The sequence below is a fragment of the Mytilus trossulus genome, chromosome 8 (genome assembly GCF_036588685.1).
Source record: "Mytilus trossulus isolate FHL-02 chromosome 8, PNRI_Mtr1.1.1.hap1, whole genome shotgun sequence".
NCBI lineage: Eukaryota > Metazoa > Mollusca > Bivalvia > Mytilida > Mytilidae > Mytilus > Mytilus trossulus.
The window spans coordinates 5,510,894-5,525,307 of NC_086380.1; the positions used below are offsets into that span (position 1 = coordinate 5,510,894).

At 31.8% G+C, this 14,414-nt stretch overlaps 1 protein-coding gene across 1 annotated transcript; it reads left to right on the top strand.

Annotated features, from left to right (window-relative positions):
* Positions 1-8,852: 8,852 nt before the first annotated feature.
* Positions 8,853-13,801, top strand: LOC134681540 (collagen alpha-1(I) chain-like). The gene is made up of 4 exons (XM_063541183.1): positions 8,853-9,058; positions 9,743-9,763; positions 12,023-12,064; positions 13,281-13,801. Exon 4 carries the CDS (start codon positions 13,283-13,285, stop codon positions 13,799-13,801), a length of 519 nt encoding a protein of 172 aa, XP_063397253.1. The 5' UTR covers positions 8,853-9,058; positions 9,743-9,763; positions 12,023-12,064; positions 13,281-13,282.
* Positions 13,802-14,414: the final 613 nt, after the last annotated feature.

Consider the following 14,414-nt stretch of genomic DNA (forward strand, 5'->3'; position numbering starts at 1 on the left):
ATAATACAACGTTGACTGCTGTACCCTTATTTTTGACAAATTTACCAATTATGTCCGTTTGTTTTGATCGCACATCGTTGTCAATATAATGGAATTTTATACGACTGTCATACAAGTGAGAGGTTTTGCTGACTATTGAACCACTTTGATCCACCATTTTTCACATAAGAAAATGCTTTTACCAAGTCAGGAATATGACAGTTGTTTTCAATTCGTTTTATGTGTTTTAGCGTTTGATTTTGCCATTTTGTTAGACTTTCGTTTTCAGACCTTGGACATATAACAAGGCCATTATAAAAACACCCATTCATTAATACTATAATAAAAACCAGGTTATGTGATATAATTGGCGCCTTATGACCAAAATACAAGGATACTAGGTATAACTATTATGTTTAACATTAGACGTCGACAAAACCGATTCAACTCCGTCACATTTTTATACATCTCGGTCAACATTCGGACAAGTTCATATCATTGATATGTCTTAGTATAGTTATATATCTTGTTTACTTAACCATATTATGTATGCTGCTGTACAGAAGAATAGTATTTCTAGTTTAAATTTTTGTAAGAGCCATTCAACGCTTAATTGTGTGTTTTGGGATGCCAAACATTTAAAGCTATTTTAGTTTTGTATTGATGCTCATATGAATTTGGCTGACTTCATGAAATTGCTCCTTTCCTGTTTTACACATATCAACATATGAAAAAAACAAAGCGCATAGAAAGCTATAAAAATCTACCTAAAAACTAGTCCTTTGACAATGTTTGATCAATGGCAACACATTGTATAAAACCTTTTATGATAAGATTACATACACCGATAATCAAAAACTAAAAGTCTTGGCCTGAAACTGGCACATAAAAAATGTGACGATCAACATAATTCATCAAACGAATCTCTAATGCTTTTGAACGGGTTGAAACGAAAGAATAACAATAATGGCGTTTTAAATAAAAAATACTTTTATTTATCAAAAACCTCCTAAGGATGTTTGTAATAGCAAAACAGAGAACTTTTAATCTGATCTTGAATATGACTACAATTTAAGAAATGACTGAAATTACAGTACAAAAATGACTGAAATTTACAGTTGTAAAAATGATTGAATTTTACAGTAGTAAAAATGACTGAAATTTGCAATACACATAATGATAAATGACTGATACTGTAAATTCAGAAATTATTGCGAGGTTTTTATTATTGCGAATAATGCGACTGAGTTGTAAACGCAATAATTAAAACTCGCAATTTGTAATATTTTAACTGAATTAAGCATGACTTTTCTCATTATCGTAAAAATTAAAAACGCATTCAAGTGTAAAATGACAAAATCGCAATAATAAATGCACGCAATAATTTCTGAATTTACAGTATTTTTATTATTGCAAAAATAACTTAAATTTTCAGTACTGAAAACAACTTTTTCTGATTATTACTTAATTCTCCATATAATTGAATGTACTGAAAAGACGTGGGTGAGAAATATACTGACTGATTGTATTTTGATCAGTACTATATATGTAGTCGCATTCAACGTACATGTAAAAATTCCGGGTTATCTACATATTGTCCGTCCTTTCAACTGATACAAAATATGTTTATGAATTTGGATGTCATCATGATATTGCTTAGTTTTTACACATACCAACAATGACAATCATAGCGCATAGAAAGCTATAAAAATCTGGATAAAAACTAGTGAAACCTAACAAAAAGAACACCGTCCTTTGACAATGATTGATCAATGACAAAACATTACATAAAACCTTTTATTACAAGATTACACACCGACAATAAATAAATAAAATTCTTGGCTTAAAACTGGCACATAAACAATGTGACGATAAACATAGTTCATCAAAAGAATTTCCAATGGTTGATCATGTTGAATTGAAAGAATTAAAGCAATGTTGTTTGAAATAAAAATACTTGCATTCAAAGCAATGTTATGATATTTGTAATATCAATAGTATAACAAAGAACTTTTAAGATTGATCTTCAATATGGCTACACTATTTATTTAAAAAAATGAATGCAATTTTCACTACTAAAAATCAATTAAACTGTCATGTACATTGATACATGATGTCTCGCTTGTATACAGAAACACAATGTCTCGCATGTATACGGATACACAATGTCTCGCCTTTACATCGATAAATAAATTTGGTCCTTTACACTGAAAAGAATGTTATTCATGTAGATTGATAAACGTTGTCTATTCATCATAATCTGCCTGTATACTTATACATAATATTCGCTTTTGTCTGTTTATCCTAGTTGCTTACTATAAGTTTATAAATTTTAATACGATATCTTATTTTGAACTAAAACTATTAACCTTTATTTTACACGAAAAAAGCTACTCATAATTGTAATGCCATTTCATTTTGGTGGGTTTTTTTTATGCAATTGAAAAAAAAGTGTCATTAACTTGATTTTTTTTCTTCTACCTTCTTTTACATGCTAGGGAATTCAAATGAACATGATGTTTAACAATGTTTTAATCACAACAGAAAATTCACTATATCAAAGACGACTGAATCAGTCTTTCATATTCTATTCAGAACAATACACATGTGGACATCGTATATTGATGTGATCCGTAAATATAACTCAACATGCAGACATCTTATACGTTCAGGTATTTCACATCAACTCTTTTATGGTAATATTCTTTACAAATCACTAAAATGTTAAAGCGTACAAAACCTTTAAACAGACTTTTAAAAAAGCAATATACATTGTAGACACGATACTGTTGTCAGGTCTTAAAGATTGCATATATTGGATTTAATTTTGATTCACTTTTTGGGTCTTTGCATCGTTACTAAACACACTTTAAAAAGAACAGATTTTAATGACACCGGTTATGTTCTTCTCGTATATTTTATGATAGTATGATACTAAATCTCTCACGGGAATGAGTGTGCCTTATATTTATAAGAGGAAGACATCTCAGAAACTACTTAACCTTTAAATAGACTTATCAAGAAGGGATATAGTTACGATACTCTTGTCATGTCATTCAAGATTGCATATTTTGTCGTAAATATTGATTCACTTTTAGGGTCTTTGCATTGCAATTAAACACATAATTTCAAAAAACAGTTGTTGGCATGACACGGGTTATTTTCTTCTCATATATGATATTATGGTATGATACTAAACCCTTAACGGGAAGGATTGTGCCTGATGCTCATATGATGACATCATAGTCGTTCAGTCAGTTTAATTGAAGTCTTGAGCTGGCATGTCAGTAAACTGCTAGTAGTCTGTTGTTATCTATGTATTATTGTCATGTTGTTTATTTTCTTTGGCGACATCTTCTCAAATCAGTCTCGGACTTCTCTTGAACTGAATTTTAATGTGCGTATTGTTATGCGTTTACTTTTCTTCATTAGCTAGAGGTATAGGGGTGTTAAAATATGACAAACCTGTTTAACCCTGTCGCATTTTTGCGCCTGTCCCAAATTAGGAGCCTCTTGTCTCTGTTAGTCTTGTATTATTTAATTTTAGTTTCTTGTGTACGATTTGGAAATTAGTATTGCATTCTTTAGCACTGAACTAGTACATATATGTTAAGGGGCCAGCTGAAGGACCCCTCGGGGGGGGGGATTTCTCGCTACATTGAGGACCTGTTGGTGACCTTCTGCTGTTGTTTTTCTATGGTCGGGTTGTTATCTCTTTCACAATATTCCCCATTTGCACTCTCAATTTTATAATCTTCCAATCAGTTTTTTAGGTCTAGGACTAGCATGTCAGTTAAAAGCTAGAAGTCTGTTGTTATATATTTATTATTGTGATTTTATTTCTTTTGTTACATCTTCTGACATTTGACTTATACTTTTCTTGAACTGAATTTTAATGTGCGTATTGTTCGTTTACTTTTCTACATTCGCTAAAGGTATAGGGGAAGGGTTGAGATCTCATATACCTCGCCGCATTTTTGCGCCTGTCCCAAGTCAGGAGCCTCTGGCCTTTGTTAGTCTTGTATGATTTTTAATTTTAGTTTTTGTGTATAATTTGGAGGTTAGTATGACGTCCATCATTACTGTACTAGTATAGATATTTTTAAGGAATCAGCTGAAGGACGCCTCCGAGTGCGGGAGTTTCTCGCTACATTGAAGACCCATTGGTTGACCTCGGCTATTGTCTGCTATATGGTCGAGTTTTTGTCTCCTTGACACATTCCCAATTTCTTTTCTCAATTTTATAAAACTTAAAACAGCCAATAAACAAACAATCAAACAAACATCGAAACATATAAAACTATTGACTAAGCACAACTTATCCTACCTCAACACATGGCTGATCTCAGATTCTCAGGAAGTAAATTAAATCCTAGTCCTATTTAATCGTATAAGGCATTTTTTTCAATTTCAGTCCTTAGCCATAATGTTGGACAATTCAATTTTGATATGTGCTGGTTAAAACTACAAGTCCTTTGGATGGACAAGTAGGACAATTCTTTAAAGTGCAGTTTTGGCATATCAAATAAAATATAAATTGAAAGATACTTATCTGTACAAACAGTTACATTAATTGAAGATCTAACTGCATTCTGAATGGTTGTATAGGCGCGTCTTCATACTAGCTGAACCAAAACTATAAAACCAAAAACCAAAAAACTCAAACTTACCACATTAATATAAACAGAATGTAAACTTTGCTTGTTGATGCTTTGGATTCTTTGGTTTACTTGGTTTCATTTTCCAAGGCATTATCCAAATTGCATTGTTCTTACACCTGTTCACCTATGTTTATCTATGATCAAAACTTAAATGTTCACTGTTTGTCTATTTTGTCTAAGTACAAACACTTAATGACTATATAGTTACAACAATTTACTTTTGAATCCTTATTGAATCATAGAAAAATTGGGTTGAACCAACCTCGAAACGACCCATGGTTCTTTAGTGAGGACTATCCAAGTTGCATCAATGCTTAAATTCAAATCTTGAAAATCGAATAATGGATGTTTTTTTATGGTTTTTTTTAAGTCCATGGCTAGTATGTTTCTCATAACATAATTATTTTGCTCATTTTTTAAAAAGACAGCTTAGAACATCGCATGCCGACGTTTTTATAGATCGGACTTTTTCACAGTGAACACTCCATCTGTAGGTGTTTGATATTAATGTTGTGTATATGTTAAAATTTACCGATTTGAAAGCCATGCATAATGTAAGATAAAATAATAAAATAAAAACGAATTGTACAGTCCCTAAATAACCAGTTTTGCTAAACAAGTACAATTTGAGTATGCATTGGTAAAGTTTGGGTACGGTGACGTAATATGTCTTTCAATATCTTTATATTTATTGAATATTGTAAAATCAAAGATAAGTTAAAAAAAAATGTGTCTTTAATATATAATCAAGGAGAAGCATGTTGTTACAAATATAAAAGCGATTGTTTTTCAAAAGGAAAATTTGTTAACAAAAGTATTTTGAGTATTCGTCGTTATAATTTGGGTGCAATGACATTATATGTTTACATTTCCTTATTGAATATTTTAAATCAAAGATAAGTAGAATAATGTATTATTAATATATAACCAAAGAGAAGCATGTTGATATTAAAATTTTGTTCAAAAGGATAAATTGTTATCAAAAGAATTATATTGCTAAGAAAAAGTATTTAAACGGACCAATTTGGAAGTATTTTGCAAAGGATGCAATTACACAAAAAGATGTCAATATATATCTGTCTATGGTATTGCTTAGCAACTCTTGATACTCTTCAAGTTGGTGCTCAATATTGCTAAGAAAAAGTATTTAAACGGACCAATTTGGAAGTATTTTGCAAAGGATGCAATTACACAAAAAGATGTCAATATATATCTGTCTATGGTATTGCTTAGCAACTCTTGATACTCTTCAAGTTGGTGCTCAATCTGCGCAAAAGATATTCGGTAAGTTCTTTCTTAAAAAAAAAAATCATACTTTGTATTTTCCTATGTCAACGTTGAGTTTGTGCTTTATAGTTTTTCTTAGGGTTTTTTACGGAAAAGGAGAGAGAGACAGTGTTTTGATTGTCAAATCTTTTCGTTACTTTCTTTGAAGTTGCTATTCTTTTGTAGATTAAGGAATTCAATTCTCCCTATAAAATTTTTGACGTTTGTTATATATAACACGGCTTTCAAATTTGTTAAATATCTGTATCAAATAAACGGCATTGATTCGTTCCATGGATTTTTGTAATACTTAATCATGTCAGATTTTAGTTGATGAAACATTGATCAATTTAACTATCCAAAATTTTCAACAAAACCATTTATATTTATTCGGTAACGAACGTGTTTTTTATTTTCTATCTTTTTTGGTGAATAAAGTATTTCGTATTTTGAATCGTTCAATTGTGACCAAAACATTCAATATGCGTTTATATATGTTTTTTTTACAAATAAAGCTTTACACAGTTTAAAATATAGGTACAGCAAAACAAAAATGCAAATGTCCATTCTAAACTCTATGAGTATTTTACTTTATATCTGATTATCATTTTACTAGTTTTTTTGACGAGTATTGTCTTTACTTTACATGGGGAAGATGCAAATAAAAAGATATAATATGACTATTGGATGTGACATATACACATGCAAAGTCATGTCGTCTACAAATACCATACTGTATACTTTAATAACTAGATTTTCGCCTTTTGAGTGCTATTTTGACATGACTTGTATAGTCCGATATATGAAAATAAATAACAAGTGTTCAAATGTTATATACATTTCAATGAAGTGTTTAAATTTTATATTTTAAAACCTGTTTAACTAAAGCCAATTGCCACATTGAATGCGCTGTTTATGTACATGCATATCATACGACGATTTGTGAAAGTCTTAAATTTACAAGACAATAGACACAGAAAATCATGTGTTTTAGCGTAACAGTTACGTTTAAAAAAAACAAAATTTGCAAAAAAATGTTGCTTGTATTATTGTAGTCCTATGATAATCAAAATACATGAATAACTAATCGAATAATTAAAATATTAAAATAGTAACCAAACAGACATTCACGAAAGCGTGTAGCTCATGAGTTATTAATCAGTGAATGTCGGTTTTGAGTTGGATATTTTTCTATATTTTAATTTTTCGATAAGTCAATGTTTTTATTACATTGACAAACGGCTTTCTTATGAAATTAATTTTAAAAATGTAAGTATATTATGTGAAATTATCGGGGTTTTTTTTCTCACTGGAAAATCAATGCAACCAATGCAACCAATGCAATTACAATGTAATACATATACGTGTACCATTCCACTAGTTCTGATGTTGGATTATCTATATATTTATTGATTATCGGTGATTATCTCAACGAGATTGATTTCCTCGCTTGAGCTGGAACAGCGAAAGTCAGAAAAGCAATCGAGTTGAGATGACCAATGATAATCTATTTATCGCTGTTTTATCTATGACGACGTTGTCAATTTCAATGTCAATTTCGTTAGCAACACCACGTGGCCTCCTTAGTTTCTAGCGATAATTTTCCATCTCAAGCGAGAAGCAAGATATGAAAATTATCACAAAAAAAGATCAAAGGAAACATGCACAAAAAACGATAATAAAGTATATTTATTATTCGTAAATATTGTATTTTGTTTCCTATCGAGTAAAGTTGACTTTAGTTTTCTCAAATTTGGCCATTTCGATAAGGTTATTAAGCGAGTTAATGGTTCATTGTGGTTTAGCTTCACATTCGTTATGTCAATTCGTATATGAAAAGGTTGTTACAATCACATGTAATGCGCGGGTTTTCACATGATTAGGGTTTATTTCTAATTTGTACATGCAAACTTACAGAACAACAAGATAAGGATGAGGTATGATTCATTCTTATTAAAGCATAAACATTGTCTTTTTTTCTGTTGTCCAGCGATTCCGTAACTCTTTAAAACGAGTTTACTCCAGTGAAGCTTAATGGAAGGTTATTTAAGCAAAACTCTTGATGCATGAATATATTCATTCCGAATTTAAGATTGTTAATTTGACTAATTATTACACAAAACACTAGGCAATATATTAGGCTTAAATTTCTGTACTGCAGTCGTACGTTTCGTCTAACAACAACTTATCAGAACAGTCAAATCAAAATAAAAAAAAAGCTAAGTAACATGCAAAAATGAATAGTATTAATTAAAGACCTTAAATTCCTATTGGTTTTGAAAAATATGATTTAGATATCTGTGTGCTCGGAAAGAAAATAATAATCAAAATGAAAACAACATGCTCTATATTTCATGTGTCTGAAGCGCTTAGATGTACTTTTGGTACTACTGCAAACAAACATACACAGCAAGAATATTCACTGTATCCTGCTAACATGACAAGAGTGCTCGCAATGTTATTAACAAATAAAATTTAAACACTGACGTCATGTAATGTTTCATGTTCAGTAAGAACAGACAATAGACTTACAATCCGCTATATTCTGGAGCGCTGAATTTATGATAAGCTTCTACTGAAAACCTTCTATCCTTTACGGGTGACTTTACATATATAAATTAGTTCGTATAAGAAAACCAAATGAGTATGATAAATTTGATGTATGCCTTTTTGTGTTTCTTCGTTACATTTGTTGTTTTATAGTGATATTAAGATGATAACACAATATTGACTGATGTACCCCTATTTTTGACATTTTTACTCTTTGAGCATGTTTGTTTTGTTCATGCATCGTTGACGATGTAATGGAATTTGTCATAAAAGTGACAAGTTTATCTAGCTATAAAACCAGGTTCAATCCACCATTTTCTACACTAGAAAATGCCTGTACCAAGTCAGGAATATGACAGTTGATATCAATTCGTTTGATGTGTTTGGACTTTTGCTTTTTGCCTTTTGATTTTTGATTTTCCTTTTTGAATTTTCCTCGGAGTTCAGTATTTTTGTGTGTTTACTTTTTCTGATAGCTTCTTTTGAAATATCACCTTTTTGAACTTATAAAGATCAAACACATATTGTAGATCGTGTAAAAAGATACAATAACGACAACGCAGACTATGTTTATGTCGATCTTGGACAAGAACAGAACAAAGGTAAATACATTTTTTATTCATGTTATTCACAAAATGCAACTACATTGTAAGCTTTGGAAGCAATAGATAGATAAACAACCACGCATCATATTTTATCAATCATGCTATTCAACCCAATCAAAATATATGACTGTATAGAATTTTTTTGGTTATCTCCCGAAAGATATCAAATAAAATTCGAGCTCAAAATGATAAAATATAAACTGACAACGTCACAGAGAAAACAAAATACAAACAAAAGTAATCAACACACCACATATAAAGCAAAAGATTATGTCACACCAACCCCCACAAAACAGACACTGAGATGATTTACGCTATCTGGAAGGGTAAGCAGATCAAATGTGACATCTGTCGTATTACGCTAGTAATTTCAAAACCGTTGATAAGTCTAATGCGGAAGTTCATCACATTTTAGTAACATTGAAATCATTAAAAAGGTGACTGCGATTCGATGTATAAATAAATATTTAAAGTGATATTTTTTTTTCTTAATTATGATATTTTATTAAAACTAAAGATAAGGGTGAAGGTTGAAGACTGTTAAAACATTCAAACCCGCTGCATTTGTTTGCATCTGTTGGTCAGTGGTTCTTGTTTGTTGATATAGTTCACTAGATGTTCTCGTTTCTCGTTTTACAAACATAAAAGGGAATTGCTGTATTGTTTTTTTCTTTCTTTTAGATGAACCTCATGAAATATTAGGTGAGTTATAACACCTCTGTAATTGTCATAGTACACACAATAATATGTGAGTTATAACACCTCTGTAGTTTTCATAGTACACACAATAATAGGTGAGTTATCACACCTCTATGGTTGTCAAAGTACACACAATAATAAAACATCAACAATAGGTGAGTTATAACACCTCTGTAGTTGTCAAAGTACACACAATAATAAAACATCAATAATATATTAGTTATAATACCTCTGTAGTTGCCATAGTACACATCATAATAAAATTTATAGATTTTAACTAATTAAGTTATTAAAAAATGATCCGATTACTTTTTGGAATTTTGGATCCTCAATGCTCTTCAACTTTTCATTTGTTTGGATTTATAAATATTTTAATATGAGCGTCACTGATGAGTCTTATGTAGACGAAATGCACGTCTGGCGTAATAAATTATAATCCTGGTACCTAATAACTAATTAAGCTCAAATATGCCAAAAAATGTCACTTTTCAGATGATCTTTGTCAAAAATGAAAGTGGCCGCATCTGTGTTCATGCACAATCTTTATATATGTTATGTATTATCCTCAAATACAACTTACTTTTCAATATTTAGGATGAACACGAATGCGGGCACTTTCGTTTTACAGGGAAATCGTCTTAAATTAAACTGAAATGCTAGAATTGTGAAGATTTAAGTAATTTAGCATGACTAAATTGAGTTAATACCCGAGATATGTGCATTGTATTGTCAAAAACAGTCCATATTCATGCAGTAGAAGCATTCTACTCTCCAGAAAATAACTAAACGTTTAGATGTTAACAACTTTGTAAAACTGCTATATTTTGGGGCGAAAAGGGGGTCTTACTGGATCTACTCCTTTTGTCATTTTAAGAATATGGGAAAAAAGTAAAATTACTAAAATACTAGACTCCGTACACAATTCAAATCAAAAAGTCCCTAGTCAAATGGCAAAATCAAAAGCTCGAACACATTCAACAAATGGAAAACAGCTATCATATTCTTGAATTGGTACAGGCATTTTCTTATGCAGAACATGGTGAATTAACTCCTGGTTTTATAGCTAGCTAAACCTCTCACTTGCATGACAGTCGCAAACATTCCATTAATTTGAAAACGATGTGTGAACAAAACAAACAGGTATACTGTTATAGCACTGTCCCAGGTTAAGGGGAGGGTTGTTTAACCCCGCAACATTATTTATGTATGTGCCTGTCCCAAGTCAGGAGCCTGTTATTCAATGGTTGTCGTTTGTTTATGTGTTACATATTTGTTTTTCGTTCATATTTTTTACATAAATAAGGCCGTTAGTTTGCTCGCTTGAGTTTTTTTTACACTGTCTTATCGGGGCCTTTTATAGCTGACTATATGCGGTATGGGCTTTGCTCATTGTTGAAGGCCGTACGGTGACCTATAGTTGTTGATGTTTGTGTCATGTTAGTCTTTTGTGGATAGTTGTCTCATTGGCAATCATACCACATCTTCTTTCTTATATAACATGCACAAAGTTATCCATAATACAACAGATGCTGAAACATTGAATTCATGAAGACTTGAATGCTTCTTTTTGTAAATTTATTGGGGTGTAAAAGCGTTGACCGAAGTACATTTTGTATGAAGCGCGGAAGCGCTTCGTTCTAAAAAATGTACGCACGGTCAACGCTTTTACAACCATATAAAGTTACAAAAAGAAGCATTCAATACTTATAATTACATTTTTTAGCTAGGATTATAAAAAACACGATTTTCATGAAGTTAAATTTTTAAATTCACCTGTGCACTTTATTGTTGGACCTCGTGTAATCATGAAGGAAATGGTATTGTCTCATGCAACTGCTTACGGAATAACATGTGATGTGCAATTAGCAAATCAGAATAACGTATTATAATGAAACATACATCTAATGTAATTATTGATAATTATGTAGCTAAAGGTAACACAATGACAATATAATGAAGATTTAAATGGAATCATACTTATGCATGTTTTACCTTTATCTTGTTCTTGTAAGATTGAATTATGAATCAATACTGCTAGTATGAGTAAAGTCAAATCACAAAAAACGAACGCCGATGAAAATTATAATAAAACAACCGGAAAGTCACTAATCAAATGGCAAAATCAAAACCTCAAACACATGAAACGAATGAAACGAAACAACATATACAAAATGTCCAGAAAGTTTCAAATTTTTAAACCTTTAACAAGATCATGTAAGTTGACAATGACATTCAACGCTAATTTGAATTGCTCATTTACAGAAATAAGAATACCTGGGCCTCCTGGCAAACAAGGTGCACAAGGTAAGATTCATTATAAATTAGTACTCAATTTCTAATGTCTAACGAATATACAAGTTTTATATAGGATTTATTGCGAAACCACGAATGAAAAATCCATTAAATGCAAATTTATTTCGCTATGCCCGTGTCCGTTGTGACGTTTTTGATTTTTGACGAACGCAATCTACGTATTACTGGTTAATTATTTCACAAGGGGTATCGTTAATATAAATTACTTCAAATTTTTACTAAATATTTCCATAGATCCTTTTAAACTTATCGCTCCATGACGTATTCTAAAAGGTTACCAATCTACTGCTGTGATAAAATCATTGAATATTGTTTTTACTGGTATACAAGTTGATTTTGTTATCAGTAAATTAAAAGCAAACTACATATTACAAGTATGTTATATACATATACACATTCATGGATCTACATTCTGCATTGCACAACGTTATGTTTTTCACTGACTGTTATGACGTCTTTACACTAAATCCATTGGATGTTTGATGTAAACGGATTGATGGATAAAGGAAGATGTGGTTTAGTTTTAGATGCATATTTTTTTTAGTTGTTAGTGGCTTTGAACTAGCTATTAGGTAACTGCGAGTACTCTCAGATATGATCCTAGTGTCTGTTTTATCAGGAAGTACCCGGCCACGTTTACTTGTATTCTTGTCCATCTGATGAGTTTAGCATTTTGAAACTTATTTTTATAATTTGTTCTTATGTTGTACTGTAATATCAGTTTAGGGAGAGGGTTGGGATTCCGATAATCTGTTTTTCTCCGGAACATTACTTATGTATTTGCCTGTCCCAAGTAAGGAGCCTGTAATTCAGCGGTTGTTTTTTGTTTAGGAGCTACATATTTGTTTTTCGTCTTTTTTTTTTATAAAAAATGCCATTAGTTTTCTCGTTTAAATTGTTTAACATTGTCATATCGAGGCCTTTTAAAGCAGACTATGCGGTATGGGCTTTGCACATTGTTGCAACTTTAACTGTTAATGTCTGTGTCATTTTGGTATTTTGTGCACAGTTCTTTCATTGGCATTCATACCACATCTTCTTTTCTATATTACGTTATTTGTGTGGCAAATAAAAATTGAATGAAATTTCAATTTGCTCGTTCCTTCAATGGTGTATTACACATTATTTTTTCAAAACAAATAAACCAAGCGACCAATATCTTTGTTATCATAGCTACAACATTTCATTTATCTTTGACATTTTGTAGGAATGAGAGGTTATCCTGGTCAAGCTGGAACTCCAGGTTCAAAAGGATATAAAGGAGACCCTGGAAAAACAGGACATGATGGACCTCGAGGATTCACTGGCTCTACCGGACCAAAAGGTCAGATGGGAGATACTGGACAAAGGGGTAACACTGGTCAAATCGGACCTACTGGATCTCGTGGACCTGCTGGACCTATTGGCCAACGTGGTACCCCTGGAATGGACGGAGCCGATGGACCTCCTGGTGTTAATGGTTCAAAGGGTCTACAAGGAGAACAAGGACCCACTGGACCCTCGGGGCTTCCTGGCAAAACAGGGCCATCTGGGCCGTCCGGTCCTACAGGACCATCTGGTCCCAGAGGGGAAATTGGATCAACTGGTCCCGAGGGACCAAAGGGAGATTCTGGTGACACAGGAGATCAAGGAAACACAGGACCAAGAGGGGACGTTGGACCAACAGGGCCTCCGGGACCCACTGGTCCCAAAGGAGATATTGGTCCTAAAGGACCTTCGGGTATTTAAAAATTTTAATATTTGAAGTATTGTTCGCATATGTTACTAACTGTATGATTGTTATAAGTCTTCAAACACGATATTATAATCATAGGAATAACCAAAATTGACGTCTCTTTTTTTTTTGTCCTTTGATTTTTTTTTTACAAAGAGTTATTTCTCTACTGGACGAAATAACAACTTTTTATAATAGTAACAGTCGTTCTAAGACTGTTCATGTTTGTTAAAGTTGTAAAGTTTGACTGTTGCAGTTAGTTTGTGACGGCTAAAACTTTTAAAGTGTTTGTCTCCTACATAAATAGAATAAAATAAAACACAACTGTAACAACGCTAGAAATAGCTGTGAAGACATTTAAGGACTGATACAACTATTTTCAAATTGTAACAGTTGCATCACAATTGTCCCAATTCAAAAAGCGTTGTTAAAGTTATAAATAAACTGTTTAAACGCCGAATTTCTTGTCACAGTTATAATACGACTGTTGCAACCTTCTGAATTTAAAGTTGTTACAAGTACTATATATACCATGGTTTTTACGAGTTAACATATTTAAACAAACGAATCCGAAGGATGAGTTTGTTTAAATATGTTAATGAGTAAGACACATGGTATATAAAATTT

Excerpts from the sequence above, each read along its gene's own strand:
- LOC134681540 (XM_063541183.1), top strand. The coding sequence starts at position 13,283 with ATGAGAGGTTATCCTGGTCAAGCTGGAACTCCAGGTTCAAAAGGATAT.